The sequence below is a fragment of the Penicillium argentinense genome (assembly GCF_028826775.1).
Source record: "Penicillium argentinense strain IBT 30761 chromosome Unknown utg000010l_segment0_segment0, whole genome shotgun sequence".
NCBI lineage: Eukaryota > Fungi > Ascomycota > Eurotiomycetes > Eurotiales > Aspergillaceae > Penicillium > Penicillium argentinense.
In genome coordinates, this window is record NW_026622669.1 from 1,454,755 (window position 1) to 1,468,350 (window position 13,596).

General features: G+C 51.6%; 6 protein-coding genes across 6 annotated transcripts; 2 read left to right on the forward strand and 4 right to left on the reverse strand.

Moving 5' to 3' along the window:
* Nucleotides 1-1,425: 1,425 nt before the first annotated feature.
* N7532_010235 (putative GPI anchored glycoprotein) lies at nucleotides 1,426-2,275 on the forward strand (the record flags this gene model as incomplete). Its single annotated transcript, XM_056622726.1, has 2 exons — nucleotides 1,426-1,545; nucleotides 1,688-2,275. The coding sequence occupies 2 exons, from the start codon at nucleotides 1,426-1,428 to the stop codon at nucleotides 2,273-2,275; spliced, it is 708 nt and encodes a 235-aa protein (XP_056470142.1).
* Nucleotides 2,276-2,990: 715 nt separating this feature from the next.
* On the reverse strand, nucleotides 2,991-3,476 carry N7532_010236 (uncharacterized protein; the record flags this gene model as incomplete). The annotated part of the gene is made up of 3 exons (XM_056622727.1): nucleotides 2,991-3,006; nucleotides 3,073-3,182; nucleotides 3,279-3,476. 3 exons carry the CDS (start codon nucleotides 3,474-3,476, stop codon nucleotides 2,991-2,993), a joined length of 324 nt encoding a protein of 107 aa, XP_056470143.1.
* A 1,265-nt stretch (nucleotides 3,477-4,741) lies between these two features.
* Nucleotides 4,742-6,643, reverse strand: N7532_010237 (cytochrome P450; the record flags this gene model as incomplete). The annotated part of the gene is made up of 5 exons (XM_056622728.1): nucleotides 4,742-4,928; nucleotides 4,994-5,157; nucleotides 5,222-5,498; nucleotides 5,577-6,439; nucleotides 6,581-6,643. The coding sequence occupies 5 exons, from the start codon at nucleotides 6,641-6,643 to the stop codon at nucleotides 4,742-4,744; spliced, it is 1,554 nt and encodes a 517-aa protein (XP_056470144.1).
* Nucleotides 6,644-7,115: 472 nt separating this feature from the next.
* Nucleotides 7,116-8,952, reverse strand: N7532_010238 (class I SAM-dependent methyltransferase; the record flags this gene model as incomplete). The annotated part of the gene is made up of 2 exons (XM_056622729.1): nucleotides 7,116-7,349; nucleotides 7,447-8,952. The coding sequence occupies 2 exons, from the start codon at nucleotides 8,950-8,952 to the stop codon at nucleotides 7,116-7,118; spliced, it is 1,740 nt and encodes a 579-aa protein (XP_056470145.1).
* A 961-nt stretch (nucleotides 8,953-9,913) lies between these two features.
* N7532_010239 (COP9 signalosome complex subunit 1) lies at nucleotides 9,914-11,563 on the reverse strand (the record flags this gene model as incomplete). The annotated part of the gene is made up of 4 exons (XM_056622730.1): nucleotides 9,914-10,942; nucleotides 11,003-11,283; nucleotides 11,337-11,381; nucleotides 11,467-11,563. The coding sequence occupies 4 exons, from the start codon at nucleotides 11,561-11,563 to the stop codon at nucleotides 9,914-9,916; spliced, it is 1,452 nt and encodes a 483-aa protein (XP_056470146.1).
* A 568-nt stretch (nucleotides 11,564-12,131) lies between these two features.
* Nucleotides 12,132-13,384, forward strand: N7532_010240 (uncharacterized protein; the record flags this gene model as incomplete). The annotated part of the gene is made up of 5 exons (XM_056622731.1): nucleotides 12,132-12,225; nucleotides 12,309-12,737; nucleotides 12,806-12,903; nucleotides 12,987-13,058; nucleotides 13,139-13,384. 5 exons carry the CDS (start codon nucleotides 12,132-12,134, stop codon nucleotides 13,382-13,384), a joined length of 939 nt encoding a protein of 312 aa, XP_056470147.1.
* Nucleotides 13,385-13,596: the final 212 nt, after the last annotated feature.

The window sequence follows — 13,596 nt, forward strand, 5'->3', positions numbered from 1 at the left end:
GGACGAAGAGGCAGGTGCGTGACGACTGGCATGCTAATGACAATGAAGACGAAATGACCGTTGCCACGAAGATTGCTCAACATCAACTCCAGATTCGAATGCTAGGTAGGAAAAGAGTGTGATACAATGAAATTGCGGATTGCTAGTTAGTAGTATCCACATTTCCAAGTGATTTTAACATTCCTCGGGACCGCTGGCTCGCATGGCAAAGAGGGTTAACGGCAGTGACCACGCGTAGCTGTCTCTCATAGGGCGACGGCCTGGGCCAGGTGGACTTTTAAAGTGGCCCAAACCCCCTGCGTCGAGGCAGAGTTATTGGATTATTATCTATTAAGAGTCAATGATTTTCAAGCCCAATGAATTGGCCTTCTTTTGGGTTATTAACGGAGCCCCCTAATTACGAAAGGGGAACCAGCTATAGTAAATGGTTTAGCTATTTTCCACCGTCTAGCTAGTTTTCTACATAAAGGTTATCTGGTGGGCGCCAACATATAAGGGTGACGAAATGACGGGGATGCCTCGCTGATGTGATCAAGGGCAGCGCATCGCATCGCATATTCTGGGCGTGGCATGTGGCGGCGACTAACGACTGATTTAATTTACTCCTTCGCGAACACCCCGGAAAAGCGGGTCTTCACAAGTGTTGCTGGCCCCGGTTGGCCCCAGCCGGCGTTGACGCTGTTGGGTGTCGCATCTTGTGACCGTGGCTGCCTCAGGCTGCATCCCGCAGTTTCCACTTCTTGCGATCAAGATCCTCCTTGTCTTCCTGCACTTACTTGAAAGATCTGGACTCTCCGTCCAAGGCCGATCAGATTCTGCGCCAATCGTGATGGACATGATGGACCGCAATCTCGCCTGTGCGGTGATGACGATGGGCCTCAATAATTGCCTGTTCCAGTCATAATCAGCCCAACCCTGGCACTGTCGGACATCTAACCCACTCGCAGTCTAGCGGCCCCCGTTTAGCAGCAATTAGCGCCCCGAGAGACGAGCCCCTTTTCCGCATCTGCAGAGTCCACCTCGCACTAAGAGCTAGCCGGCTCCACCGGCCACCCTGCGTAGGGTCCGACTGGGGAACCCCTGGGGCCCGTTCCTGGCCCTGTGCCTGAACCGTTCTTCGAGCCGCTCGCCGTCACGCCCGGCTGGCCCCAATCATCACGATGCGCGGGGCCAACAGGATTGCGTGCCAAGCCGCTCGTACGCTCGTACATGCAGGGCCGACTCGCTTTTATGGGCGTATCGCCCGCCCCTGGGGCCCTTTCTCTCTTCACGCTGCACTTTCACTACGCTTGCCGGGCGCTTCGCTGCCTTTCCATTCTTTCATCCAGTCTTTCGTTAATAATTGTCGCTCTTTCGACCAGTAGTTGATTCTACTTCAAGTGTTGTGCTTTGTCCACTCAGTCCTTCGTTTCAGCATTCTCCAATATGCGTTTCCACACCGTCGCTATCCTGACCGGCGCAACCGCCGTGTCTGCGGGTAACACCGCCAACCTCCTCCTGCCTGGTTTCCAGGGCAAAGACCTCCAGTGTGGTGTTCAAGGCTCGGTACGTAATCTTTACTCTTTTCGTGTGGTCGTCTGTGGTTCTCAACGCGAAAGTCGATCTCGCATCGCGAGTTTGCGTGTTTACTCTACCAATCGTCGCAATACTGCCACCAGAAAAATATCGGACTAACAACAACAAACAGAGCGGAGATGCCACCACTTACCTGGTGACTTGCCCTACAAGCGTCGCCGCCTCCGACTGTGGTATTCCCGGTAACGGCCTGACTGCCATCGCCGCGCCGACCTCCGTGCAGCTGATTAACCCCGACGGTAAGGGCAACACTGCCTCCGTCTCCTGCAACGTCGGAGGCACTACCTCGGCCTCGTGCGTGGCTCAGGAGGGCACCGTGACCGTCTCGCACACCTTGGGTTCCAAGGATCTGAACTGGATGCCGGTCACCATCACCACCCCGACGCCCACGTCGACTCCCACCTCCACCTCCACTCCCACCCCCACCCCCTGCACCTCGACTTCGACGATCACCCCGACCTCGACCTCTACCCCGGTGTCGAGCCCCGTCAAGTCCACCACCCGTGTGGCCTCATCCACCCGCCTGGCGACCTCGTCGATTCCCGTCAAGGGCACCGACTCCGCCATCACCGGCACCCCGGCCCCGACTGGCTCTGCCTCGTCGACCCCGCCTGCCGCCCCCAACGCCGCCGCCCCTATGTCCGGCAATGCCTGGACTCTGGGCGGTGCCGTCCTGGCCCTGGTCTACGCTCTGGCTTAAAATTTAAGCGACGCGACGTATACCCACTTTCCTATTATCAAATGTGAGGCTTGTCCGCAGTCGCGACGCATTCGCCCTAATCTGCAATGCGCGCGACTGAATTGAATTACTTTAGGTTTTTGGTAACGTTCCTTCTACCGGATGTATTCATGTATGCCATATGTGTACACATCTACCTTTTAATGATTGATACCTTTCTCCACGACAGCATGATCCAGCGCGGCTCCTGTTTTCTTTCGTGTATATCCATACCAATTACATATGCATACTCATAATCCTACATAATCATTCATTCGAGGTCGACTCTTCTGTGATGACTTGATTTTTTATCCGACCTAGAGCATCTACCGCTCAACACAATCTCCCTCGGCAGTCCGACACTTTGTTAAAGTAGCATAAACAGCATTCAAACTCCCACCCAACTACCTCTCTCTGGTCTTTATCAGCGTCGTGTCCATCAGTCTAGATAAAATCCAGAAGTTGAAATCTATTCGAGGCTCCTTACACTTGACAGATGACAATCACCAATATCACCTCTAAGAGTGGCGATGCAAGGTAAAATAATTTAGACCCACGTCCCTGTCAGATTCTCAGCATTATCCGTAGATCTCCCCGGACACGTCACCGTCGTTTTCGTGCAGGCTATTCCCGCTCCCCTTGCGTCGACAATCTTGCGCCGGGTAGAATTGCCGATGCAGACTCACCCCCGCCGCATCTAGCGCAACGAGCGCCTTGAGAGAGAGAAAAAGAAAAAGAAAAAATTTCCAGCCAAAAGCATCCGCTTAGCGAGTACATACCGCGCGGCAACCGGGGCAGCGATGTACACGGCTTTGACAGCGGAGTCGTCGAGGCTTCGTGAAGTCGTATTTTGAGGCGTCACATAGATTTTGCTTCCCTGTCTTTTGGACTATATCGTGAGTGATATGATGATTTGGAGCGGGATCAAGGGCAGATCCATAGGAACGTGGGATCAAACTCACACGTGGGGAGCTTACGGACGCACTCCTCGACCATTTCCCGAAATCTTAACTTCGGATTGTTTGCTTAGTGTTGGGTGCAGGCGTGTCCGGATGTATTGTTCGAGGACACCGGTTGCTTGAAGGATGGCCATAAGGGCGTAGCTTATGAGGAAAATTTGGGCAGGGTGCGGGCTGAAGTTGATCAGTTTGGGAAGGAGCGAGGTTATGTTTCCTAGGAGCATCCTTGTGGATTTCAAAATCAAAGTCGGTAAATGTGTTTGATTGTTGGTCACTAACGTGAGGATATTAGGGGTGCTGGTAATATCGATAGGGCAATGTGGGCTATGGTAGAAAATTATTGACTCGCCTTATCATTGTAGGCTGAGAGTGGAAAGAGCGGAGGGCGGGGATAGAGTTGATTTTATTATACTTGGATTTAAAAGTTGACTGCTTTTTGATCACAAAAGAAAAGACCGGACGAATCACGCTCAGTCTGAACGTCAGATTTGTGATCCTTGACTCATGGCGCATTCCTCACTAGTGGAGTTAACCATATTCCAACTCCAAATCAATCTCCCACAGTCTCCACAGTCTGAATTAGGCACAGAGTGCAAACAAAACACCACTGGCAGTCTACAATTCGCAGTCCAGTTTACTGCGCTTTTTGAAAGAATTGCAGTTTGTCTCTTTTGCCTCAAATTCATTCCTGCAAGAACCTCTCCGAATCGGCTGTGCGTGATTGTACCGTTCGTATTGTGTTTGTATTGTGTTTGAATCGTTACTTTGGAGAATTTCAGACAGCCATATCAAAGGGGTGGGATTGTCGTTCTTATTTCGAGTTATTTTTCACACTCTCTCGCTCATCAATTTTCATTTTCATATTCCAATCAACGCTTAGGAGCTTTATCAGTGATTAAGTAAACAAATTCAGCGTAGCACGGAATTAACGTCTAGATTCTAAATTTACTAGAAGAGAGAGAGAAGAGAAAGACCGGAATGCCCCCAAGATTGAAGTTGGCACAGCCCCACACACAGCATACCTTGAATAATGTGAAATGGTTACGACCTGAATCCAGGCTTGCAGTATCTCACCAGACGAAGAGACAAGATCACATATGTCGGAGCCACATGATTCAGACATGTCCGGGACCGGTATACGTAGCACACGTTAGCGTTAGATGGACCATCCTAACAGAAATCTACCTCACACCCAGACGAAAAAGAGTTGGAATGGGTTAAATTTGGCGTGAGTTTAAACGCCTGTCCAAGCAGCCGAAAGGCAAACTCAATTAAACTTATTGTAACCGACGGCTACGTAGAGAACTATTATTCAAAAGACCATTTGGAGCCACAATAAAGCTTCCATTTATTTCATAAGTCATATGGGGTCATCAGATCATCAACCCATTGCATTGCCACTCGGACCAGAGCCTGCCAAACCAGAAACAGAATCCCACCATTATCTCTTCTGTCAGCACTCAGCTAGTCCAGAGAATCTGCAACCAGATCATCTCAGCCCGTCATGAGAGCCTTTTTTCATCTCGAACCGGTCAAGCAAGGTAACCATGAGAGGCGGTTTGTCCCAGAGGAAATAAACCTCCTGGTTGAGCCAGTTCTTGCTCTCGGTGCAGAGAGAGATGTCGAAGTTCCAGAGGAGCTTGCAGAGGATGAGTCGGATTTCGCAGTATGCCAACCTATTCAGATGGTCTGTTAGTTGGAATGCTCCTTTGGGTACTTTTAATGGAGCCGGATCGCGTACTTCTTTCCGATACAGCCTTGCGGACCGTAGCTGAATGGGTTGAATGAATCCTTCCTATCCTCGTTGAAGCGGGCGTCCTTGCCAAGCCATCTCTCTGGATGAAATTCGTCGGGCAGCGCAAAGTTGGACGGGGGAGTGGTATGTCGCATAGTGGTGAGTGCTGACTTTTGTCTAGAGAATAAATTAGTCAATCATGAATAAAGGAGAAATCTAACGTAAAAGACTTACTCCTTCGGGCACAAACTGACCATCTACCATCGCCCCGCCTTTGGGGGTGATACGAGAGAGGGTGGTGGCAAAAGGTGGGTACAAGCGCAGCGACTCCTCGATGACGGCTACTAGATACTCCAGCAAAGCGGAACTGCGAAATGTGATGCCAAACTCTTCGTGAAAGGTCGAGCGGATTTCTTTAACCAGCAAGCTCATTTTCTCGGGATTCGTGCACAGGTAGTAAATGCAGCCAGATAGAGCTGTGGCGGTCGTTTCACTGCCCGCGATGATGAGGCTAGTGAAGCAAAATTGTTAGCATGTATTTTGTCAGGTAAGATAGTGCCACGGGGGCTTCGTTTGGAACGGTTCATACATGTATGCATTCGAATGGAGCTCCGATCGACTCATCTTCTGTTCCTCTTCGTGAAGATTATCTTTGGTATCACTCAACCCACTCTTCAGGATCGCAGACATGAAATCTGATCTGAGGATATGTGTCTCGACGCGTTGATTGACTTTGTTCACTGCAAGTCTGAAATGCTCGTGGGCCTTTTCGGCAGCACTATTCGGAATGACGGCTTCCAGAAGAGCTTGCAGAACCGGGAACTGCATTGCAGCACCAGCAATGGCAAGAGTCTTGATGGAGTTGAAGAGTAGCTCGATCCATGGGTGCAACCGACTCTCCTTGAGACAATCGAATGACTCTCCGAACATCAAGTCCCCAAAGATATCGAACGTAGTGCAATTGAACCAATCCCGGATGTCGATCCGCGGTGGATCCACACAGCCGATCTCCCCACGGAGCTTACCGATCAGCGCATCGACATAGCCCTGAATCAGATACTCTTGATCATTCAAGGCACGCTCGGAGAACGCAGGGGCAAGCATCCGCCGATACCGCGAATGCAGCTCCGGATCACAAGCACCCACAATATGGGGAATCCCATTCGGCGGCGGAAGATAATGCGTGGGGTCTCTCCGGAATTTCCCACCCGGTCGATTGCCATAGATATCCCGAAACGCCTGCCCGGTGATGTACGAGAGCTCATTGGGACCAACCCTCACGACAGTGCCATACCGGGCATGCAGCGCCAAGGCGTCCAGATGATTTCTGCCACGCAACACGGAGATCTGCAGGGGGATGCGCGACAGGACCCAGAGCTTTGGCCCGGGGTAGATACTGAGGGGGGACCAGTAGAGCTCGTAAAAAATGGAAAGGGAGAGGATGAGACAGGCCTGCTTAACACGACTGAAATTAGCGCTGACATTGTATGAGGCGAACCGGTGTTGTGGGATGCAGGGGGGATAATGGTGCTTGCTCCAGGGCCTGCAGTCCTGCAGCTGTCATGGAGGGCGGGTGTACGGGATGCAACTTACCAGGGCTCCTGCAGACACACCCCAAAAGGTGAAAACTCCTATACTTGACCAGACTGAGAGCATTGTGAGTGTCGATCGGAGAGGCAGGAGGCCAGGAGGCCTGTTGAGATCCTCGTCTGTGGTGTATTTTACTCTTTGGCGAGTCGATGCCGTCCAACCCCTTTAGCCTTGCCTTCGGCTTCTGGAGGTGGGCCCTGTGTCTGGGGGACGAGTAAATGCCGCGATTGGGTGCAGGACTGGTGTAGTAGCCGAAGTCGTACGGAGAATATTTTGGTTTGGTTGAAAAGGGAATGGATGTGAAGGGGGAGCGGGTGGCAGCAGACGAAAGAAGAGGTGGAGGAAATGCCTTCGCAAGGAGAAAAGAAAGAACCACCATCAACATTTTCTGTTGTTGGATTCCTTCCCTGAGTATGTACTGGAGATATCAGAACATCAAAGCCTCGTCGAATCCTCTCACATTCGGTAATACCAAGACGTACATTCCTTAATACTTTAACCTCCGAATCAGCCCAATTGCCGACTCACCCAGCTCCTTCTACCACGGCCTGCGACCATACACCACATGCAAATTGCAATAAGTATGCACATCTGGATTCCTCAAATCCCTACGCACGCCCGCTAGGAACACCTGGGTCTCATTGTTCGACCATCCCAAGACGCGAGTAAAGAGAGCCAGCGAATAGGCCTCAACTGCCATCAACAATGAGCAAAGATTATACCGACCGATCTGTTTTTGAACAGGGTCTTCATGCCAGGCGTTAGAGGGGACCTGCTCACCCAACAGAAGATAAAGTCAGCCAAGTACCAAAAAGGGTAACGACGAGTGAAAAAGTCCAGACGAATCAAAACACAGAGCAGCGTCGTACCTTGTACACCTCATCTCTTACCGCTTCAAAACCCGCCTCGATCAGCCGCTGCCGATGACCCTCGGCGATGTTCATGGGTCGGTGAAACGCCTCGCTGGCCGCATGCAGTCGACCGAGGAACTCGCACAACGTCGGCGCCAAACGCAAAGATTCATCATCTGATCGGAGCGTTACCTCGAATTCCTGCAGCTCGATCCACCCGCCCGGTCGCAGGTGCCGGTATGCCTGTTGAAGCAGCCGGGACCAGTCGGCGATAGCGCCGCCAAGATCACGGGCGTGGATGAAGTCGAAGGGGCGGCTGGCGCTGAAGAGCCAGGGTGATTCGGCGTCGTCGACAATGAAGCGGAGGTTGGGCGGGACCCAGGATGGTTGAATGGGACTTAGGTCGGTGCCGATTACTTCGGCGCTGGGATAACTGTCTGCGAGGTCGATGGCCCAGATTCCCGTGCCCGTGCCGATGTCGAGGACCCGTTGCATGTTTTGGCCGACTGGGGCGCGGAAGAGGGAGCCGTTGAGGACGAGGTTGCGGACGTGGTGGAGAAGGTCTTGTCGGTCTTGTTCGGCCTCGTCGTTGGGCAGGACGTAGTGGCCTTCGCGGTAGGAGTGGTATCGGCGGCCGTTTTCGTAGCAGTAGTCTTTCACATCGGAGAGGAGGGAGGCTGTATAGATCGATGTGTCGGAGTGGTAGTCTTCTTCAAAAACAGAGCTATTTTCGCCGTTTGATGCCGTGGAGGAAGTATCTCCCGTGTCTTCTGTATTGTGCTCGTTTGACTCAGGGCCTTGCGACTGGCCATACTGTTCTTCAGGCTGTGTGAAGATGGAAGTTATCGAAGCGTATTGCGGTTGCAGTGTGCTAGTAATTGCTGGCTCTAACGAAGCGGTCTGCACTGTTGGCGCTATCCATAGCACTGGTGCTTCTGGAGCAAAATTGGCATTCGGTATATCGGAAGTAATCTGAGAAATTGGTGGCAATGTTGTTTCAATACTCGTTTCTCTGGTGGTATCGTCTTCCGCCAGTTCCTCTGGTATGGAAGCCAGCTGAGGGAAACTGATATGCTCAGGCACAGTGTCGCCCGGCATTACGGCAGAGACATGATCTAGCGTAGAGGTATGCAGATGAGCAAATTTATTGCCCTCATTCGGCCCATCACCCAGAAACGATTCCAGCAAAAGACCCAAAGACGGCGAAAGCGTCGAGTCCTCCTCACCAACCAAACCTTCTCCATCCGGAGGCTGAACCGGCTGAAGTACCAGCGGCGACGGGGACGAGGGTACCTCTTCAGGACGCGGACCCTCAACCCCAAAGCACCGACATTTCTCAGAGGTGTCCAGAAATTGAAGCGACTCCTTCGCCGATGGAGCTGTGGCAGACCCACTCGTCTGTGGACTAGCACTACTAGCCGTAGTATCGCTCGTAGAGTAACAGCTCGAAACAAAAGGCTCAGTCAAGGCCATGTCCGTTCCCGGTATCTTCTCAAGGTCGAAACGAAGAGTGTCGGAATGCATAGCGTCGAGCACGGAAACTTAGCATTTCTGCAAGGAGAGAGGGAAATTTGTGCGCCGCCGCGTCTCACAAACGTTCCTCTTGTTGAACGGTGCGGGAAAGAAATCTTCCAGGGCAAGATATGGTTGGTGTAGCAATGGATTGTAATGAGCGAATCGGACTCCGTTGTAGAATTGCTGTTTGCCAGGATTGGGTCTTGTGCTTGTAAGGTACTCGTGCTTGATTTCGCACTGCACTTTGCACTTTCGCCTGGTCAGCTCCCTTTTTCGTCAGGTTTGGCTGTGGTTGAATGAGGAGTTGATATTGAAGTCATCGGGGGCTATACTTATTCCTTATGGGTTATTGTTCTATGTCTCTGTGGTGTTTTGACGTTCATGGGTTGGGTGGGACAGAGGGTTAGAAATGCCCCGAATTCCGTTGTCGACTGCGCCTTACCGCGGTGCTCGGCGGAGATCATTGTGGAATGGCCGAGTATATCAAAGGCATGTAGCAAGCCAGCCGGTAGCCTCAATCCGATCAGTCGAAGATGCAATTTCTTTTTTCCGAGCTGTTGGCGTTGAAAGTGGCGAAGGCTCTCATGGCAGAAAACTGGGTGAACATCCCTGTCGCCGTCTTTGATGGACTCTGAGGAGAAATTTGATGGACTGGATTCTTTAATGGTTGCAGGGACGTCGTCCTGGATGCGGTGACGACGGCAGGTGGTGGATCATCCGGCAATTGAATGATTGAGACATGTTAGAAATATGATCGTGTTCTTTCTCGCGAAGAAACGACAAGTCTACTCGAGAGTCGATACAGCTACACATGAGATGTAAGTAGTGAACTGATTCATTCGAAGCTAGAATTGATCCACTAAGCGATCTCAGTCCACATTTGGGTATTGTTCATGCCTCGTTCACACATTTACGTCCATCACGCCTAGCCGTGCCTCTAAAGACCATCATAAAGTATGCTCAGAATCATCTACTTGGAACCAGACGGTCCACCCCGCTGCGAACCACCCAGTCCTCGTCTCGCGGCAGAGACATGTCCGAACCGAGCAGTGGATTCCTGATTCGGAGCCCGCAGCTCCATGCCTGCTTGCAGGACGGACGCACGCAAAATTTGGAGGTGCATTTCCTCATTGAATTTTCGCACGTCCTTCAGTATTTTTTCCTGGGCCTCGATGCGCGTGTCCTTCTCGTTCACGATGAGAAGTCCCTTTTCCAGGTCGAGGCGGGCATCCAGTACTTTTTCTTGTATGAGGCGGACGAGTTCCTTCACGAAGGGCGATTTGAGACTGGCTGGATGTGCTTCGCCGCCTACCACTTCCGGTGAGAAGATGGCGGCCATGGTGTCGAGGATCACGACGCTGAATGGTACGAGGTACTGCTGGATGGCTTTAATGCGGATTTTCTCATAGAGGTCCGCCACATGACGGTGGAGGTGGATGTCGAGGAGGTAGTCGGTGCGGTAGTTGTCCAAGATATCCAGGAGAGGGCGGAACTTGGAGTTGATGAAGAATTTGATAGCGTGGCGAATGTGAGGCTCCAGTTCGAGGAAGTTCCGGAATTCCACGTTGTCGAGAACTTTTGTCTGGAGTTCGGTGCGGTCCATTGAAGCCATTGCACACAGCCCGCCGTAGACGGCGATATCATTCGGGGTAACGATGTCGTTGAAGGTATCTCCCAGAGTCGGCTTCACGGACAAAAAGCTAGTGGCTGCGTCGCGGAAAAATCCGCCATGCATCTGTGCTAGACCCAGGGCCGCGGAAATCTTAGCCTGATTCCGGGCCAAATCCTCTGGCTTCGACTGGGAGTTGCGGAGTCGCTGTACATTAGATGTCACACTCAGCCAGTCACCCCTTTCGACGCCCACATTGATCAGTTTGAACAGCATCGAGGCGATATGGTTTGGTGTGGTGCAGTAGTCCCGCATGCGAGAGTATGCCTTTGATGCCGCGACCAGATCACCTGTCTCGTAATAGTGATTTCCCATATCCTCGTTTCCCATCTGCAACAAAAGAGTTAGCTTAAATCCCTCGGAGCTAGATTCCATGTCCATATGACGTACCCGAATGCTTTCCTTAATCAAGTTGTTCTTGTATCCCCGCAGTTCACGCTCCAGTTGATCGCCTTCGGCCTTGACACCCTTCTGAACTTGCTGAACCCACGCCGAGTCGAGAGTCGCATCATGGTCGCCCGGTGCTACTTCCGACAGTGCGCGAACGGCCTTTTCGTATCGCGCGACATCTTTCCCAGACTTTGCCTCGGAAATTGCGGCTTTCAGGGCATCGACGGAGAGGTAGGTGGAGGTGATTCCGATGAGGTAGAGACGGTTGAATCGGGTTCGACCTGTGGTCTTGTTAGCTCAAGTCCCTTCAGCTAAACATGCCTTTAAAGGTTACCTTTGTAGTTTGCAATATATGACTCGAGGTCAAACTTGGGAGGATCTGCCTGAGTTAGCTACTGGTCGAGCTTGAATAGTATCGGAGAGCAGATGTGCCGGGGGTGTACCCCACAGGAAGATCCACATACCGTCAAGTTTGGTGACACTGGCGGGAGTAGCTTCTCCGAACGAGGCGGTCGTGCCCTGGGGTGCTGAAGAAAAGGCCTCTTGCGGGGGATACTCCATGTTGCCCAGCCCACCTAGATCGACCTGGAGCGGGGTCAATGAGTGCGAGAGGTCGGACGAGCAGCCGGATCAGATTTGTCGTGGGTTGTAAACTTCCAATGTTGTAGCGATATCCAGAGTTAGAGTGGAGGGGAGTTTGGAGCTTCTTGAGGTGGTTGTTGTCGCCCTGTGAGGCTGGCGGAGAGTGAGCGATAGGCAATATCGCACCGCTCTCTACACCGCCATTGGGGTGTCGCTGCCTTGCAGCCTGACGTCTGGGGACTCCGAGGTGCCGAGGCCTCGTCGTGAGTAATCACGAAATCACCGGTTCGGCCTCCATCGCTGCAAAAGAAGGGAAACCTCAGACGAAATGGGTTTCCGAAATTCCTAGATCACCCACAATTAATTGATGCTCTAATCTCGGCCTTTACAGAAGAGCTTTTCCAACCTGCCGAACATTATATATAATCCAGCCCCAGTCTCGGCCTCAAGTCTAACTATCACATCCCCATATATTGGAGCCGCAACCCCACACTTCCAACCTCAATACCAAAAGCGAGACAGTGGTGATTTCTACAGCATTACAAAAATGCCTGCTAAACAGCCAGTCGCCCTGATCATGGGCGCATCCCGCGGAATTGGCCGCCAAGTCGCCATCGACCTATCCCGAAACGGCTACGCAGGTACGAGAGTCCAGAAACTTGAACCTTACCAACGTGATGGTATATCCATAAAACGAGCAACCAATTGACAATGCGCAATACAGTAATGCTAGCAGCAAAAACAACATCCGACGCAAGCAAAACAGTCCCGTTCCCACCAGACCCCAACTCCCCCTCCTCAACAATCAACACAGTAGAGCGGGAAATAACTGAAGCCGGCGGAAAAGCGCATACCATCGCCGTCGACGTCCGCGACGCTTCGCAAATTCAGAACACGGTCGATGAGACAGTCCGCGTATTCGGCAAACTGGATGTGCTGGTCTACAACTCCGGCGCGATCTGGTGGTCTTCTGTGGAGAATACGCCCCTCAAGCGATTCAGATTGATGCAGCAAATTAACCCGGAGGGCCTTTATGCTACGATCCAGGCTGCTTTGCCTTATTTTGGAAGGAATGGTTGGAAAGGAAGGATTGTTGTTGTTTCGCCACCGATTTATTCGAGGTTTTTTAGGGGGAAGACGGCTTATGCTATGGGTATGGATCCACCTCAAGAGCCTGATGTTTGACTGCGTGGGAAGTGGAATTGATTAATGATGATATAGGCAAGGTCGGAATGAGCGTTCTCGTCAAAGGTCTTGCTATGGACTTTATCCGCCAAGAGCGCAAGGATATGGCTATTACAAGTATCTGGCCTGCATCGGTACGTCAAACCAGACTCACAACTTACTTGTATCTAGGTAGTCCCGATGTAAAAATCAGACCTATGAACTAACACTGGCCCAGTCAATCGAGTCAGCCGCAACGGAACACAACAAAACATTCGACAAGTCGTACAAGAAAGACCTCAGAAAACCAGTTCGTTACCCGAGCCGTGCACGATAATCTACCTCAGAGGTAGTGTACTACCATATGAACCCGCTAACTCTTGATGTCAGACAATTTTCTCCGACGCAATCCTCGAAATGCTCCGTGCCCCGGCACCAACTGTCAACGGCCTCCTCGACACGGACGAAGACTTCCTCCGCGAAAAATGCGGTGTGACGGATTTCTCCAAATACGCCGTTATTCCGGGATCGACACCGAGGCGGATTATGCCGGTTGAGTTTCCAGTGTTGGAGGTTGCGGAGCAAGATGACGAGGGGCAGAGGATGGATAGTTCGAAGATGAGGGCTAAGATTTGATTGGTTCTCAGTGTAGTAGTGTGGAGAGTGCTGGGCATGTCACGCTGTGTGTGTGTGCTTGAGCTGCACCAGTGGAATCGAGTCTACAGTGCTGTTTGAGGGCAGTTTGTACGGTGGGATTGTGCCAATAGGATGTCCTAATATACTATCCAGTAGGTATTTCCTGGATAGTACAGGGATCGGGTACATCATAGCCAGGCTACTTTGAAATT